Source organism: Ambystoma mexicanum, chromosome 6p (assembly GCF_040938575.1).
Source record: "Ambystoma mexicanum isolate Mex_15411 chromosome 6p, UKY_AmexF1_1, whole genome shotgun sequence".
In the NCBI taxonomy this organism is placed as follows: Eukaryota; Metazoa; Chordata; class Amphibia; order Caudata; family Ambystomatidae; genus Ambystoma; species Ambystoma mexicanum.
In genome coordinates, this window is record NC_090935.1 from 472,113,292 (window position 1) to 472,131,850 (window position 18,559).

The 18,559-nt window shown below is 47.0% G+C and overlaps 1 protein-coding gene across 1 annotated transcript in view; it reads right to left on the minus strand.

Moving 5' to 3' along the window:
* LOC138511528 (chondroitin sulfate proteoglycan 4-like) overlaps nucleotides 1-18,559 on the minus strand; it is a 479,770-nt gene that overhangs the window by 257,064 nt on the left and 204,147 nt on the right. Inside the window, exon 5 of the mRNA XM_069627268.1 lies at nucleotides 17,081-17,257. Within this exon, the coding sequence (XP_069483369.1) occupies nucleotides 17,081-17,257 (177 nt within the window). The remainder of the gene's footprint in view (nucleotides 1-17,080; nucleotides 17,258-18,559) is intronic.

Sequence of the window (18,559 nt, forward strand, 5' to 3'; positions counted from 1 at the left end):
TCGTGTGAATGAAACCGAGTGTTTGCTGTGTGTATGTTGTGTAAATGTGTGTTTGCATGTTTATTTATTATTTAAATAAGTGTATTGATGCGTCTATGCGTGTGTTATGAGTGAGTGCGGGATGGGTGCTCGTGTGAATGAGACAGTGCTTGCTGTGTGTAGGTTGTGTAAATGTGTATGTTGTATGCTCATGTTGTATGCTATGTTGTATGTTGTATTTATTTATTTAAATAGTGTTATGAGTGAGTACATGATGGCTGCGCATGTGAATGAGACACAGATTGCTTGCTGTGTGTATGTTGTGTAAAAGTGTATGTGTGTATATGTTCATTTATTTATTATTTAAATATGTGTATGGATTGTGAGAAACCTGAAGGTGTCTCACCCGCTAGATCCCAGAGATCTGTCCTCCAGGTGGCCATCGCTATTGGATTCAGTTCATGGGGGTCGACCAGGGTGGGAGGATCACCTGCATGGGGGGGTCTTTGAGAAGTGGGACAACGACGGGTGAGACGCAGTACCCCCTTCCTTCTAGCCCTTTTTCCCCATCCTACCCCGTGGGATAACTAGAAGCTCTACCCCCCTTTTTCTGACACAAACACTTTTCTAGACCATGAAAGACAAAGGACTAACACCAGAGCCATTTACCGGAGAAGTCTCAACACAATGGTCAGGCAGAGTCAGGCGCTTGACCATAACTACGCACACCTGACGGCCCTTCCCCATGGGTAAAAGGCAGAGCATGAGAGCACATTTTGAGCAAGGCCAAACGCACAAGGAGATGGCTACACCGGACCGGCAGTTAAAATGGAGGAGAAAGGCTGAGAGACCTGGAAGGACGACAAAGGGGGTACTGCCCTTACCCTTTTCGAATTCAGACCCGCGAATCCTCCGAGAGGGAAATCATAAGACTGAGAAGTCCAACTGGCGTGTGGTGTGACAGGTGTCAATTGCACACGGGGCTTCCCCGAGCTGACAGTCAAAGTGGGAAGAAGCGCTTGCTGCCGTGGTGCCAGCCTTGACTCCCGAGACAAGAAACTCCCAAAGTTCAGCACAGCCAGTGAGTCGGAGAATACAGATAGTAAAAAGCGAAGTATGCTGGACCCAAGGTTGCAGACGGCAACCTTGATGAACAAAGAAGTTGTGAAACTGAAGTTTTAAGAGACCCAAATAGAAGGTTCCGAAGCAGAGTGGTCAGGCGTCGTGGGGCGCTCATTCGAAGGACTCTGACTGAAGCCTTTGTGGGTTGTATTGTTCGTTGAAACTACAGGAACCAAGAGGCCTTGGGAGAGGCCAGGGTGGAGCATCAAAGTGTTCCAACGAGGGTGAGCAAAACACTTCGTACACTCGGAAGTCTTTGACATATTGGAGAAAACTGATCAAACCGCGACTGGGTGAAGCCTGACTGGGGGCTAAGAGAAAGCCTGACTGGGGGCTGAAAACCCAAGGGAAGTGAATTGCACATAGTGTTAAAACATCTATGAATATTGTGGCGACAAATGTGAACCCGACAGAGGGATGCCTATGAATTGAGGGTAAACAGGGTTATACCCTTGAACATTGTAACGACAAGTGTGAGCCCAGCTGAGGGATGTCCACAATGGATAGTTGATCAAAAGGACATTGAGATTCTTTGAATGCTACGATTTTGAGTGAAAGGCCATAGTGAACCCGATTGAGGGAGGCTAACTTTACAAGAAGGATCAGAGCCTGGCTGAGGGGGTCCAAGGGGCAAAGAGCAATCGTCCAACGTGAAGAATTATCAAAGGAACTTTTGTTTTGTTTATTGTTAATCTTTCAGCCAGCATTCTAAGGCAAGAGACTTTGCAAGAAAGAGACTTGGCACAGAAGGTCCTGGGTATCGTTGAAAGGGAACTATAACCTCATGCTGGCAAGGCCGAGGATTGTGCTGTGCTCAACGGACCTGCCTTGTCCTGTGCTAAAAACGTGGAGGAGGAGGACCCCAGCCCTGCCATCCTGACTTATCATTTGGTGAACACTTCTTTCTTTCCTTGTGAACATTATCCCAGACTATGTTGTAATTTAGTTGTAAGGATTGGCAATAGGTTTTCTTTAGTATAGGCCCTTTTTATTTGACAAGATGGCATTAGGACTGCCTTATTATTTGATGGTTGTAGCTTGCTCCCATCTTAGATTTAGGCTTAGATTAGGCGTTTTTCTCACCCATTATACAGTTTAATAAACACCCTTGAACCGTGATCACTTGTGTCTGGCTTTACTGTTGGCACTATGAGTTCCTTACAGGATGCATGTATGCTTGTGTTATGAGTGAGTGCATGATGGGTGCTCGTGACTGTGAATGAGACAGTGAGTGTTTGCTGAGTGTAGGTTGTGTAAGTGTGTGTGTTTGTGCTGCTCTGATGAATTTGGCGAGTGGGGGTAGGAAGTTTGTACACAAAGGCATTTTTAAAATGCCTTTGTTGCACAACCCCTCTCCCCACCGGCCACAATCAGCTCTCCGTCTGAAGTGCTGTGGAGTCCAGGGGACAGGCATGGAATTTTATTTAAATACCATCCCCGCTCCCTGGGCCCCCAGTGCTTGGCATACACACATAACCACATTGATTGTGTGTGTGAGGTGGTCGGGACCCAGCGGACAGATGTGGATTTCTTTTTAGAGGGCATCTATGATAGATGTGCAGTAAAAGAAAACATGCCTTACCCCAGTACCCCCAACGCCTTGCATACATACAATCACATTCATCATGTGCGTGTGAAGCGCTGTGGGGCAGGCATGGCATTTTCTACTGGCTATGCCCAGTAAAGAATGCCAGCCCAGTCCGCTGGGATTCCTAGCGCCTCACATGCAATGTCAAGCCTGACCCCCGAGCCCCACAGCACCTCACATGTACACGCAATTTATTGTCTGAGCATGTGAGGCGCTGGAGGGCAATGAGGGAAGGAATGTCATTATATCTTGGAGGGATGCGGCTCTAGTAGTTTACCTCGGTTCCTAAATAGGATTACAAATCTGAAGCATTGCTCATTACACACTACTCTGAAAATTGGCTTGAATTGATAGGTCTCTCTTCAGATGACCCGTTCAATGCTCTTTATACGATAGTTCTTGTTTAATTCTTATCCTCTGAGGATGTTTAATTTTGATTATTCCTGTTGCACTTTTTTTTCATAATATAATTGTTCATGTTTCGTTCTTTTTGTCATTATGTATCTTAAATCGTTTTACTCCGCATTGTTTATGCCATGCCTACTACCTAGCCTATTGATTTTGTATTGGTTTGTTTGTTGGCGGCTTCATGCCTAAGGGTCAATGGTGCGCGATATAAATTAAATCAAATCAAAAAATTTAGCTAGACTTGCATTTTAATGCAGCCAGTCTAGCCATTTCTTATTGTGGTATGACATTTTATATACGGCAGCTTTGATAATGCAAGCATGATCAGTGGTATTATTCTTTCTGTGGCATAAAACTTTGTATTGGGCATCTTTGATAAACCAAGCATGATAAGTGTTCATATGTAGCTAGACTGCCATTTTTTTTTTTTAATGCAACCGATCTAGCCATTTCTTGCTGAGGCATGACATTTGTATCGAGCATCTTTGATAATGCAAGCAGGATCAGTGGTATTATTCTTACTGTGGCATGACATGTTGTATTAAGTATCTTTGGTAAAACAAACATAAGTGTTATTATGAAGCTAGATTGGCATTTCAATACTGCCAGTCTAGTCATTTCTTATCGTGGTATGACATTTTGTATTGGGCATCTTTGATAAAGCATGATATAAGTGTTATTATGTAGCTTGACTGGCATTTTAGTACAGCCAGCTTGGGCATGCTTTCATACTTTGTCATGCGTTTTTAATGGTAAAGCCAACTGGAGTAAATTCATACGTGGGGATACTGCCATATATTGGCGGAACAAACAGGGACATGTTTTCTTATTGTATTTTTACTGGCATTATGCACAAAGCAAACATGAGTATGTTCTTACGTGGGAATAATTGGGTATAATGGTGCAGTCAGCATGGAAATGTATAGGCACAGCGAGTATGAAAATGTTTTATACTGGCGCATATTGTGGGTAAAGACGTCATGATAATGTGTATGAGAAATGCTGCTGTGCACTGTTGGTCACTTGCATGTATTGGACTTTTTTCATGAGTTTCCCTACCAAACCCAATTGCAAACTGTTTGGCTTTTTACCCAATTTTTCTAAAAAGTGTGCTCTGAAATTCACAACTTTCACTCATCACTACATAATAATTATCGGGGTGAGAATCCCCCCGAATCACCCTTAGGTGGTGCTGGCTCCCTCGCTGTGCTCGGTCGCTCTCGCATGTCTGGGACAACTATGTATGCCCCTCCAGTTATAAAATCCACCAGCTGCCACTGTGGGCATGTGCCACATGGATAAAAAAAGGGGTGCTCTCCACACGGCTGAGAAAAAGGGGGCATTCTCCACACGGATGAGGGACTACTTCACATCCACACGGAGGGGGGAGCATGGTCCACATGGAGGGAGGCACGTTCCATACAGATGAAGGAATACTCCACATCTGCACGGAGGGGGGCATGTTCCACATGGAGAGGGTCATGGTCCACATGGAGGGGGGGCAAGGGCGCCAAAGAGAGAGGCACGTTCCATACAGATGAGGGAATACTCCACATGTACACGGAGGGGGAGGATGGTCCGCACGGAGGGGGCATGCTCCATACAGATGAGGGCATGCTCCATACAGATGAGGGCATGCTCCATACAGATGAGGGCATGCTCTACATGGAGGATGCCTGGTTCACACAGATAAGTGCATGTTCCACACAGAGGAGGGTATGCTCTCAGTCCTTTTGGTTTTGTGCAAATGCTCCTCCACTGACCCTAATGTGTGGGGGATGCTACAATAAGGCAACTTGATGCAGAACCCCGAATCTGGAAATTGATGCAAACTACATTAGAATATCAATATTAAAGGTAATAAAAAGGGATTGATTACCCCTAATATTGCACAAGAAGCCAATGTAGCCAGTTTGCCAGCATAGATATCCAGGAGCAGTTTTGTATCAAGGCACATCAAATATCAGGGAAAGTGTTTCCAGTGGTTAATATCTCCCATAGGTGAGAGCCTCAATGAACAGAACGGGTTTTTGATCACTGCATTTTTCGTGTTTTTAATGGTTCTCTCGCCTTTTCCATTCTTCTCTTTACAAAGAGATCCCTGTGGAAGATTTGATTAGTGAAACGTGTGCTGGCTTTTGGGAACCCCTCCAGCCATACTTTACCTAAGGTCAGGCAGGAGAGACTGGCGAGTGGCACACATCCTTTGCATAGCATAGCCAAATGGTACAATCTATTCCCGATGGTGCTGGTAGTGAAGGGGTTCTGGGGGTGGCACGTTGTAGGCAATGCTGGCATGTGTAATCCACCAGTTTGATATGATATGATATATGTTATTTATAACGCGCTTAGTAGCCAGAGGTTTCTAAGCGTGGACCCGGGGATCGAACCTGTGGTGATCGAACCTGTGGTGCTCCGTGTCGTCTTGCTTCCAAGGCGAGCACGTTGGCGCTAAGCTATCCTCCCGAGACACTATGTACGTGTATGCATTTAAAAAGTGAGATACGTTCACTGTGACGGGTGTCTTGGTCCTATAACAAAAGAAGGGCTAAGAGGAGAGCCGATAGAAGGCACTCGATCACTGGTTGGAAACCCACAACTAGATCGTTTTCTACTTTATAACTTTGTGGACCTCGCACAAGGGCCGTACCAGGCGTTATGGGCCCTGTTAACGAGGTCTGAGGGCCCATAATGACGGTATCGCCCGAGGCCGAGGCCCATTAAGTTATTAGAACCCATGGCCAAACACAAAAAAGTTCATGTAAAAATATATATATTTTTTAATTATTATCTTTTTTCATTTTTGTGAACTTAAATATTCCATTTGGAATATAACATTTTTCTAAAAACATGAAAAATAACATAACAAAAATATGACCTGCTTATTTATACTACATCGGGCCTTATCAGGAGGTTGGCAGTGTCAGGGGCGTTAATGCGCCAGGATACTGCCAACGCAAATATCGTTACCACTACTCGCTCTGGCGCTGTTAGCACCGGATCAGGAGTAGCTGTAAGGCGGTAAATCCCCATTCCCAATGGGTTTGGGGTGGCGCTATTAGCGCTGGTGCAAATAGTGATGTGCTAATAGCGCCAAAGACGGGTGGAAAGAAGTCATTTTTACCTCCAGCAAAAAGCAGGAGGTAAAGGTCCCACTATCCACCCAACTTATGATTCGGCCAAAACTTAAATGAAGTGGTAATAGCGTTACCGCCGCATTTAACTCGTGATGAGGCCTATTATTCTTTTCATGAATTTAAAGTAGTACCCGGGCGGGGGGAGCCAGCCAATCAGATGGCTAGGAACACGGGCTTGAACCGCTGGTACAAGTCTGTGTTTCCAAGCCGCCTGATGGCCAGTTTCTACCGCCGCCATCTTCCGCCTACCCTCTACCTTTTTCTCTCTCCCTACCCCCACCCCGCTACTTACCTTTTTCGGCGGCGGCGGGTGCCATGGAAAAGGAAGATGGGCGCTGTATGGAGACCCTCCTTTCCTTTCCATGGCCGCCATCTTGGAAAAGGATTTTCCTTCCTACAAAGGGGTGTCCTGTTGTAGGACGGAAAATCCTTTGTCCAGCCCGATAACTTGGGCTACCGGGCCGTTATCACCCATTCCAGCCCCTGGAGGGGGGGATGAATAGCATAATACCAAATGAAAAACAGAAGGTATTTGAATAAAAATGTCATTTTAAATGAGGCCACCAGAGGGGGGTGAAGCACTGTTAGTGCACGGCTTTCTGAGCTGAAAAAAGAAAGCAAATGTCAAATTTGCGAGCTATACGAAAATTCTGGGCTATAAGAAAACTCAACTATGTTGCAAAGAATAAAATGACAACCTGAACAAAATCAGTCTGAATTTGAATAAATGCATTTTAAGAGCTTTTCTAAAGCACTATAAGGGGGGTGTCGACCGTTTCAACCGCTGAAGCATTCCAGGCCTGTCTGTGGTGCAGCAACCGAAAATGCCCGATTTGCAAACCTAGTGTGTTTACATTTGGAAAGAACCAGTTTGTTTGCAAAATGGGAGAATACACCTTGGACACGTGCCTTGTACATTAAGCCACTAAGTTGAAACTGGATCCGAAACCATAAAGGAAGCCGCGCATGTAAACAAACTAGGTGTAATATGGTCAACTCCGCGGGGACCAACCGGCAACCTAGCCGCTGTGTGAGGGGCAGAGTTCAGCGGTGCTGATGGGGTGCGGGCATTACCTCAGTCTACCCTGGATGTAGGCAAAGCTTGCACAACCCGCCAAAAAACAGGGATGGGGAAAAGGGTTTCAGGTGTCGCAATAATGATAAGGAATAACACAAGATTGAACTATTTTATTAAAACAATGGCGGTGGTGGAAATGCAGTAGGTAACATCCCACAAGACGGAAGTGTTGATGCTGTCTGGCCTGTAACCCACAAACATTATCTCCACAGCTCCTCGGAATTCAAACCTTGTGGTTTTCTTTGCTAAATTGTTCTGCACTTTTGGATTCTCGTTTGCTGTAGAATTTAGGATCCTCGTGGACTTTTTATAATATTTTGTTCTTACTCATTTGAATGTAGCTTTTAATATTAGTATATATCGGTCTACGTTTCCTACAAAGTCCACAGTAAGTGAAAACCAAGAAAAGAATGGTGCATGTGACAACTCAAAAGAAAGAAACGGGCGCCCTCTTGTGGTTGCGAGGAGGAATGCATATTATGAACGAGGTTAAACCTGTTGATCCTACCCGGCTACCTTTGAAGCAATTTTGACACATATCCACACACAGGGCCACAGCACGAGTGCTGATGTATGTGACGTCTTTCATAAATGTACCCACCCACGCGCAGGAAATTCAGAATCGGGCATTTCAAGCAATAAATGCCTCGATCCTCTTTTTTACCTTTTGCAAGTCTGCGCAAAGGCACATACCTGTTAACAGAGGTGGAAGGGACCATGATATGATATATTATATGATAAGTCATTCATAACGCGCCTGCACGCAAGTGCTTCTAGGCGCGAGAAGACAAGGAAGGGGAACCAAACAAACGATCTTACTAGGGCCTTGTGTCATTCAGATCGTGCAAGGGAGAGAAGTGCCAGGGGAGGGAAAAGGGGGAGTGGTTAAGTAAGTGCAAGGAGGCCGAGGATTGAAAGGTTACAGATACCGTCCCAAGTGCGCGGTATGCCCGGAGGCAGTGCATGGGGCTACTGGGCGTGAAGGAGCCTGGTCCCCATAAGTTTCAGAGGGAGGCCAGGTAACCAGTTAGCGCAGCAGACAGAACATCAGCAGGGGGGGAGAGAGGGAGAGAGAGAGAAAGCAGAAGCGAAATGGAAGGTCTTGGGTTGCCCTCTGGATCCAGAGGTGGTCTTGCTCAAGTTCGAGCGATGTAGTGAGGCTGTTCCAGAGGGAGGCACCAGCCGAGGAGCGAGATCTACCATGCCACCATCACCTATAAGGCGGCCGTCCCACCCCCCGCTACGCTGCAATTATTCCAGTCACTCATTCACTCTACAGGAGAGACAACCTGAACTCCAGTGACAACACATATATTCCCCTCACCCACATGCCACCATGTCTCATCAGGGTGGGAATGCAGCCCTTGTGGCCGGTGCTCCTGTGGCCTCCGAGGCCATCTAGCTCGAGTTGGCCTCCACTGCCACCATTTGATATGGTATGGGACTCATCTTGCCAAGGCTCCAGATGGGCGATGTGCCTCAACTCTCTCCACAACTATGTTGGATAGTGTTCGAGCACTTGGCGAGCTGCAAACACAAATGGCCCACACGGTTAAAAAAACACAATCAGTCAAAGCCAGTCCCCCACGACTAGCAGACCCCTTACAAGCAACAAATCGTCCTTACTTAAACGCAGAAAAGACTCTGGAACACAAATGGTCCAATGCCGGTGGAAATATCCATGATCACAAAGATTGCCCAGCGAAAGAGCACACGTGCAGGAACTGTAACACAAAAAAAAATGATTTCCCCAACATCTGTAGGTCCAAACCCGCAAAGCCCCGGACCACGCACGGATATCGCACGAGTGAAGACCCACCAAATGTGGTCAAATATTCTTTGCCGATAAAAATCAGCAAAACTCCCAACAGAGGAAGACAAAACCGCTTTGGTGAAAGTATAAAACGGCGAAAAGCGTGTCTCTGCAGTGATCGACACAGGAGCGAGCCTCAGAGAATGTGCTACCTGTCGAGCTTGAGCAAGGCGCCCCCTCCTGGGCAAGCAGCCCAAAAAACAGAAAAGTCCAATAATGTGGCAAAAATACTGTTTTAGTAACAATATTCAAGCAAACAAGGACCAGTGATGCATAGCTCCCAACCTTTTTTGTCACGAAGGCGGGTGAAAACATCCGATTTTCTTTTTGGCGGGTGAGAGGCCCATAGAAGTGAATGGGCGTAAGAGGAGCTTGGCGGGTGATTCATCAGCTTTCAAGGCGGGTGACACCCGCCAAAAGCGGGTGAGTTGAGAGCTATGGTGATGGCATCAGGTGATGTTCAGTTCTCTCTCGTCTTCGTACAGGATTGCCACAGAGTTTTACTTCAATATTACGTCACAAATAAATAATACATTATAGAAATATAGGTGGGATGTGATTGGGCCAGTAGTATGGTATAGTAAGTATTCTCTATGGGGTTAGTAACCTAATTATTCCAGTGGTATTAGGTAGCTCTGCCTGGGACCTCTTACAAAAAGACACATGGGGCCATGTCATTAGGGTGCGTTAGAAGTGGCAGCTGTAATACTTCTAAGGTGAGAATGAAAGATGGACAGTGATTGGTCAGGGATGGGATTCTCAGCCTTGGTAGGTTGGACTGTTGCCAGCATATGAGCAACAATTGAAAGTGATGAGAACAGCCCCAATGTGCGGCGTGTCCTACTAAAGTTACTTTTCCCCGAATCCCCAGGCCTCGAGCCAGTACATTTGTCTTTCAACTTTACTCTCTATTCTAAACTTCGTGTCAGCTGTAAGCTATTTTCTCTTCAGTGTCAGGTGTAAGCTGTTGGGACCCTGACGTTCCTACTGCATTTTTTCTTTGCTTCTTCCTGTTATTTCTGTCACCTGGGATCTGCTTATTGTCTATACTTTTCCAGTGCCGGTTCAAACGATCGCCTGCAGATGTATTGCTTTGGTGACGTCATTCGGGTAGGGACTGTAAGGTTGTTTCGGGGAGTAACGTCTCTCGCAACAGCGATACAATGGTGGCGAGGGGGTAGGTGCTATGTGCGAGGTACACCATTCAAGTCTACACAATTGGAACGGAAGGAGGGCCAAAGCAATGATGAACACGTTAATTTGCCTCTCTTCATACCCACCTCAAAATGCAACCAAATCCTACCCCGCCCCCACCTCCAAAACACCAAGTGTGGATCTTTGCATAGGGCAGCAGAATTCTGACTACATTCAGCGGGTATTCCTCCCAGAAATATCCCATGGATGGAACAACATACAAGGCAGTTTCCAAAGCTTAGGTGGACAAGGACCTGCTTCTGGGCTGCAAAGCAGCCACATCATTAGATCGCATGTATTTCTCTTTCCAAGCACATGAGTAAGAACTGGGAGACGGCATTTTCTCAGGCACAGCCTGCCTTACAGGGAAACCAGTCCAGCTACACAGATTAGGAGTACCTAAAGCACAGACACATCCCCCTCCACATGAGTAAGAATTGGGAGACGGCATTTTCTCAGGCACAGCCTGTTTTACAGGGAAGCCAGTCAAGCTACACAGATCAGGAGTACCTAAAGCACAGACACATCCCCCTCCACATGAGTAAGAACTGGGAGACAGCATTTTCCCAGGCACAGCCTGCCTTACAGGTAAGCCAGTCAAGCTACACAGATAAGGAGTACCTAAAGCACAGACACACCGCACTTCACATCAGTAAGAACTGGGAGACAGCATTTTCTCAGGCACAGCCTGCCTTACAGGGAAACCAGTCCAGCTACACAGATTAGGAGTACCTAAAGCACAGACGCATCCCCCTCCACATGAGTAAGAACTGGGAGACGGCATTTTCTCAGGCACAGCCTGCCTTACAGGGAAGCCAGTCAAGCTACACAGATCAGGAGTACCTAAAGCACAGACACATCCCCCTCCACATGAGTAAGAACTGGGAGACAGCATTTTCTCAGGCACAGCCTGCCTTACAGGTAAGCCAGTCAAGCTACACAGATCAGGAGTACCTAAAGCACGGACACATCCCCCTCCACATGAGTAAGAACTGGGAGACGGCATTTTCTCAGGCACAGCCTGTTTTACAGGGAAGCCAGTCAAGCTACACAGATCAGGAGTACCTAAAGCACAGACACACCGCCCTTCACATCAGTAAGAACTGGGAGACGGCATTTTCTCAGGCACAGCCTGCCTTACAGGTAAGCCAGTCAAGCTACACAGATCAGGAGTACCTAAAGCACAGACACATCCCCCTCCACATCAGTAAGAACTGGGAGACGGCATTTTCTCAGGCACAGCCTGCCTTACAGGGAAACCAGTCCAGCTACACAGATTAGGAGTACCTAAAGCACAGACGCATCCCCCTCCACATGAGTAAGAACTGGGAGACGGCATTTTCTCAGGCACAGCCTGCCTTACAGGGAAGCCAGTCAAGCTACACAGATCAGGAGTACCTAAAGCACAGACACATCCCCCTCCACATGAGTAAGAACTGGGAGACAGCATTTTCTCAGGTAAGCCAGTCAAGCTACACAGATCAGGAGTACCTAAAGCACAGACACATCCCCCTCCACATGAATAAGAACTGGGAGACAGCATTTTCTCAGGCACAGCCTGCCTTAAAGGGAAGTCCTTCAAGCTACACAGACTAAGAGTACCTAAAGCACAGACACACTCCCCTCCACATGAGTAAGAACTGGGAGACGGCATTTTCTCAGGCACAGCCTGTCTTACAGGGAATCCAGTCAAGCTACACAGATCAGGAGTACCTAAAGCACAGACACACCCCCCTCCACATGAGTAAGAACTGGGAGACGGCATTTTCTCAGGCACAGCCTGCCTTACAGGGAAGCCAGTCAAGCTACACAGATCAGGAGTACCTAAAGCACAGACACATCCCCCTCCACATGAGTAGGAACTGGGAGACAGCATTTTCTCAGGTAAGCCAGTCAAGCTACACAGATCAGGAGTACCTAAAGCACAGACACATCCCCCTCCACATGAATAAGAACTGGGAGACAGCATTTTCTCAGGCACAGCCTGCCTTACAGGTAAGCCAGTCAAGCTACACAGATCAGGAGTACCTAAAGCACGGACACATCCCCCTCCACATGAGTAAGAACTGGGAGACGGCATTTTCTCAGGCACAGCCTGTTTTACAGGGAAGCCAGTCAAGCTACACAGATCAGGAGTACCTAAAGCACAGACACACCGCCCTTCACATCAGTAAGAACTGGGAGACGGCATTTTCTCAGGCACAGCCTGTTTTACAGGGAAGCCAGTCAAGATACACAGATCAGGAGTACCTAAAGCACAGACACATCCCCCTCCACATCAGTAAGAACTGGGAGACGGCATTTTCTCAGGCACAGCCTGCCTTACAGGGAAGCCAGTCAAGCTACACAGATCAGGAGTACCTAAAGCACAGACACATCCCCCTCCACATGAATAAGAACTGGGAGACAGCATTTTCTCAGGCACAGCCTGCCTTACAGGTAAGCCAGTCAAGCTACACAGATCAGGAGTACCTAAAGCACGGACACATCCCCCTCCACATGAGTAAGAACTGGGAGACGGCATTTTCTCAGGCACAGCCTGTTTTACAGGGAAGCCAGTCAAGCTACACAGATCAGGAGTACCTAAAGCACAGACACACCGCCCTTCACATCAGTAAGAACTGGGAGACGGCATTTTCTCAGGCACAGCCTGCCTTACAGGGAAGCCAGTCAAGCTACACAGATCAGGAGTACCTAAAGCACAGACACACCGCCCTTCACATCAGTAAGAACTGGGAGACGGCATTTTCTCAGGCACAGCCTGCCTTACAGGGAAGCCAGTCAAGCTACACAGATCAGGAGTACCTAAAGCACAGACACATCCCCCTCCACATGAGTAGGAACTGGGAGACAGCATTTTCTCAGGTAAGCCAGTCAAGCTACACAGATCAGGAGTACCTAAAGCACGGACACATCCCCCTCCACATGAGTAAGAACTGGGAGACGGCATTTTCTCAGGCACAGCCTGTTTTACAGGGAAGCCAGTCAAGCTACACAGATCAGGAGTACCTAAAGCACAGACACACCGCCCTTCACATCAGTAAGAACTGGGAGACGGCATTTTCTCAGGCACAGCCTGTTTTACAGGGAAGCCAGTCAAGCTACACAGATCAGGAGTACCTAAAGCACAGACACACCGCCCTTCACATCAGTAAGAACTGGGAGACAGCATTTTCTCAGGCACAGCCTGCCTTACAGGTAAGCCAGTCAAGCTACACAGATCAGGAGTACCTAAAGCACAGACACTTCCCCCTCCACATCAGTAAGAACTGGGAGACGGCATTTTCTCAGGCACAGCCTGCCTTACAGGGAAGCCAGTCAAGCTACACAGATCAGGAGTACCTAAAGCACAGACACACCGCCCTTCACATGAGTAAGAACTGGGAGACGGCATTTTCTCAGGCACAGCCTGCCTTACAGGTAAGCCAGTCAAGCTACACAGATCAGGAGTACCTAAAGCACAGACACACCGCCCTTCACATCAGTAAGAACTGGGAGACGGCATTTTCTCAGGCACAGCCTGCCTTACAGGGAAGCCAGTCAAGCTACACAGATCAGGAGTACCTAAAGCACAGGTACGTTCCCCTCCACATGAGTAAGAACTGGGAGACAGCATTTTCTCAGGCACAGCCTGCCTTACAGGGAATCCCTTCAAGCTACACAGATCAAGAGTACCTAAATCACAGACACATCCCCCTCCACAAGAAGAAAAAATCAAGGGAGAAAATGAAAATCTCAAGGAAGCAGGAATCACAGAGAAAGTCTCAAACCAACTCTGTAGGTCTCCCCAATGGCCATAGCGCAAAAGGCAAAAACAGCCGGTCAAGTTCCGCACAGATTTGCGGCTACCCACCACACCCCCGAGCGGAAGCGCCCCATCACTCTCACCATTGGCAACGCTATTGCCAACCTGTGAGTCTCGAGGCTCTTTTCCAAGCAAGATCTGAACTCTGGATACCACGTGGATTCGAAGCGCTACGAAAGGCTGAACTTTCAAATCTCAGTCGTGTCATAAGTCTTCCAGAACACGATTCAAAGTGCACTCACTGGCCTCCACTGAGTCTTTAATACCATTGATGGCACACTAGTATACTCAGTCACTGAGGATGAACACTGTCAGACGCTAGGACTCCTAAAGAGTTTTCTTTTTAAGAAAGACTGGAGTGTTTCATTGCTCACTGTTCTGCTGGATTTAGTGCCTATTGGTGAACGTTGCACTCAGCAAATCATTTTAACATAACATAACATAACATAACATACGAGCTGTAGCCGAAGTCCTACAGGCGTGTGGTCTCACGCTCCATTGACAGAGGTGGGTGCACTTTTAACCCTGCTACCTTTTCAAGAGGAATTGAATGAAAGCAGACCCCAAGAAAGGCATTGATATTAAATCAGCCCCTCGCCCCCAGCTGCTCTCGCAAGTGCAGTTACTTTGTCCATTTTATGCTGACGCTGGCCACAATCACAGAGCCCATAAGAGAACTAACCAAAGCCCAGATCCAGTGGGAATGGACAGAGCGCCAACAACCAGCATTTCACAAGACCAAAGACTATCTTGTGCGTGATACCTCAATGGTGTGCTTCGAAAGAGCCACTGGAAGCTGCAAACCCACGTGGCCTTGGCGCAAATAAGGGTTAGTGTGGGTGGTAAGGGTGAGGTCAGGAGGCGGAAGGAGGATGACTAACAGACCAGAGGAGGACAGAGGGCAGGAATGTGTGGAGGTGGTTGGAGAGAGTGCTACTGTGGAGTGGTTGTGCGTGAGTGAGAGGAGAGAGAGTGTAGTAATAGTAGTGGAAGGTAGCGAGTGGTAGTAGAGAGAGGAAGCAGTGGTAGTGAGTGGTATTAGCAGAAGGATAGTGGTAGGAGGCAATGGAAGCGGTAAGAGGAGAGTTAGTAGACGTACTAAGGCGGTGGGGGTAGAAGTGTGAGATGGTAGTCGTGGATTAGAGAAGCAGAAATTGTAGCAGAGAAGTAGTGGTGTAGAGGAGAAGTGATAGTAAAGGAGCGTAGAAGAGAGGAGTAGTAGCAAGCGGAGAATGAGTGAGGTAGAAGAGGACAGGCGCGGTAGTAAGTGGAGGAAGTGAGTAAGAAGGGGGGTAAGAGGAGGAAGAAGGTTAACATACAGGAAAGGAGGCAGGAAGGTGGAGTGTAACATCGTCGGGACAGAAGCGTGGCGGGGCGGAGAATGCAGGAGGGAACCAGAGTAGCATGGTACAGTGATTCTGCACGTGAGTGGAGAGGTACTCCAATGGTGTATCAGAAAGGCTCCAGTTCCTAATCGCCCAGAGAACACTAATAACGGTTACCGAACCCAACAAGAACGGCCAGCAATTGCAACTAAGCCCAGCGTCATTTCTGTAAGACTTAAGATAAACAGCCCTAAAATACATTCAGTCGTTTTTAGTGGCACCTCGTCACACATGTGACAAGCAACAGGAAGCAGAGAATTTGGTCACTGTATGGGAAAGTGTAAGTGCTGACCTAGCATGGTCTCAGCCTAATGGCCAGCACCTGTTCATCATCGTGGATGATTTTTCATGCCATTCAGAAGTAGACCTGGTTCACTTTGCAGCAGCAAAAGCAGTCATGCTGAAACTGGGAATAATTCTAGGGACTCACAGAATCCCAAAGGAACTCACGACTGCCAACGGACCTCTGGACCTCTGTTGGGATCTCAGTGACAAGCGACTCTGATAACTGCCAACAAGGAGCTTGATTCCATTACTAGACATGAAGAAGGCAGACCTTCAAGATCAGAACACAGGAAACCCTAGTGCTGAGGACTTCCAGGACTACACAGTCCATGAAGGGGAAAGGGGAGTTACCCCCAACTGAACCCGCTTGCTCACTGGACAACACCACCACTGAATGTGAACCCCACTATCATCTTTGGTGGTATCAGCAGCCCCCCAGTCAAGCTGAAAGACTTCAACGGACAATACGAGCAGAGATTCCAGGCGCCCCTTCCACATACTCCAGAGCCATTCATTGCAACTTTTAGAGGGACGTTATGCCTTTTGTGTCATGCCCTGCTCTTGTTTAAATAAGCATGAGGCATACATGGTGTCACTTTTGACATGACCTCTGGCAATTCAGAGTCTTGCTTCTAATACAATCAATGACCCTGGCGTCTCCTTTACCTGTGTGCCTACACTTTCTACTTGCGTGCAAAGGGCACAAACAGCATGAAAGTGTTTTGAATAATACTGTGTCTTTGAAGTTGGTTATGATATGATAGTTTATTTGTATAGCGCCTATACACAATGCGTTTGAAAGTGCTTCAAGGCAGGGGAGGGAGGAAGGGAAAATACAATAACATTTTTACAAGGCCTTGAGACATTAAGAATGGGAAATTAACTATCATACTAGGCCTGATGACATTTCAGGTTGAAGGATGAGAAAGGTATGTTAGGCTAATGGGAATTGCGATTGCCCTAATCTGCCGTCGACATGGCCTCATGGTGTGTAGCAGTGCACTGACACACGGTTCTGGATTTCAGCAGGTCAAGAAAGGACACAAGCAAGTCTTGTATTTATTCCACAGCAATGCATTCACACACAGGAAAATACTTGTCTGCAACCCCAATAAAAAACATTGCTTTTACCACAGCTGCCGCTTGTTCAGATTTCCGCCGGTGACAACAGATGGCGCCTAAGCGTGATTTCGAAAAACATACTGGGTATCCATCACGAAAACACAGCGCTGCAAAGAATGGCACTCGCACATCTCTTGGTCACTTGGGAGTTTCCCAGAACTTACCCTGAAAATAGTGTTTGTGGTAATCACTGGGGCTTCGTCGTTTACTGGGGTCACCGTCACGTACACGGTTTGTGGCAAACTCACTTTTCGAAGCTCTGTGTTATTTGCAACAATCGTAAAGTTGTCCCACAGCGTCTCGCTGCCATCATGTACATAAAAAATAAACTCCTTTTCAACCTGAAAATAAAATAAAAATAAAAGCAAAGGAAAGAATGAGTAACGCCTTGAAAGTGTATTTGTGGATTCAGCATTTGCAGCGCACACAAGTGCAGAGAAGGCATACTCTCAGGGCACCAGGGTCTGCAGGCAGGTTGCAGCGCGGAACAAGCACAATTTAGTATAACAATGGAACATTGCCCTGTGCGAATGAAGAAATATGCAAAGGGAGGCAAATAAATACTATTGCAACTAATGTCAAAATGGGTAATCAAGCAGTGCTGCTGTAAACCTAATTGACTTCTTTACATGTAATCTATTTCTTTTATGGTCTAAGAATATCTTGATCGGTTTCTGACCAATGCTGTGCATTGTTTTTACTGTAAAACTGGGCACAGCACCATGACCATTAAAGCGATGATCAACGTTTTATGGTAAAACCTCAAAAAATCTGCAATTGAGTCTTGTAGAGTGCCTGTTGGGAGGCCTGACTCAAGTTAGACCTCCTCTTCACCCCTCGTCCATTAATACAGTCACTTCTAAACTTCGAGGCATGATGGCACTCTGGATATGGGTACACGGGTACACATTTGAAACCACAGGGTCAGGTAAAAAAGTCTTTGACAAATCTGCCTGCTATGCTTGTTTCAGGGAAGAAAGGCAGCCATGGGTGCAGTGCTTAATGTGTAGGGGGTTTGCCAAGGCTGAGCACAGGGACTTATTTCTGAGGCCCTGCATTTATGGTGCCAGATTCAGTTCCATAATGATGATATGTGGCACATTTTTAGTTGGGGCCGTTAGGTGGCGCTGAAAGCGCTACTGTTAAAGCCAAAACTATTGTCATTAATATAAGAGTTTAAAATATGGGGTTTGAATGAGGGTCTGTAATGCTTTTCCAATGGAGATATATTTGAGAAGGAATACACCGTTGTAATCCCACCCATTCCCTGCCCCTAGCCAATGTAATCCCTATGGCTAATCCCAACCAATCCTGACCATCTCGGAACTCTGAGGTTTTATATCTCTTCCATGGAGCAGCCATCTTGGATGACTGTCTCTAAGAAAGCTCTCTTGTTTCCAAAGGTCACAGCTGGTCTATCCTCTTTCCCACACTGTCCTAAGTATGTGTTGCGCTCACCTGGTATCCACAGGGACGCCACCCAGCCGTGTTACTCACTGGTATGCTTCCCAGCTTTGCCCAGATGTGGTCTGCGGGGAAGGTTCTGCCTGAAAATACAGGATGACTGTGTTCAAGACTGACCAACCGGGGTAAGTATCCTCCCTCCACCCCTGTATGATTTCAGCCCCTCTGGGGCCCTCTCC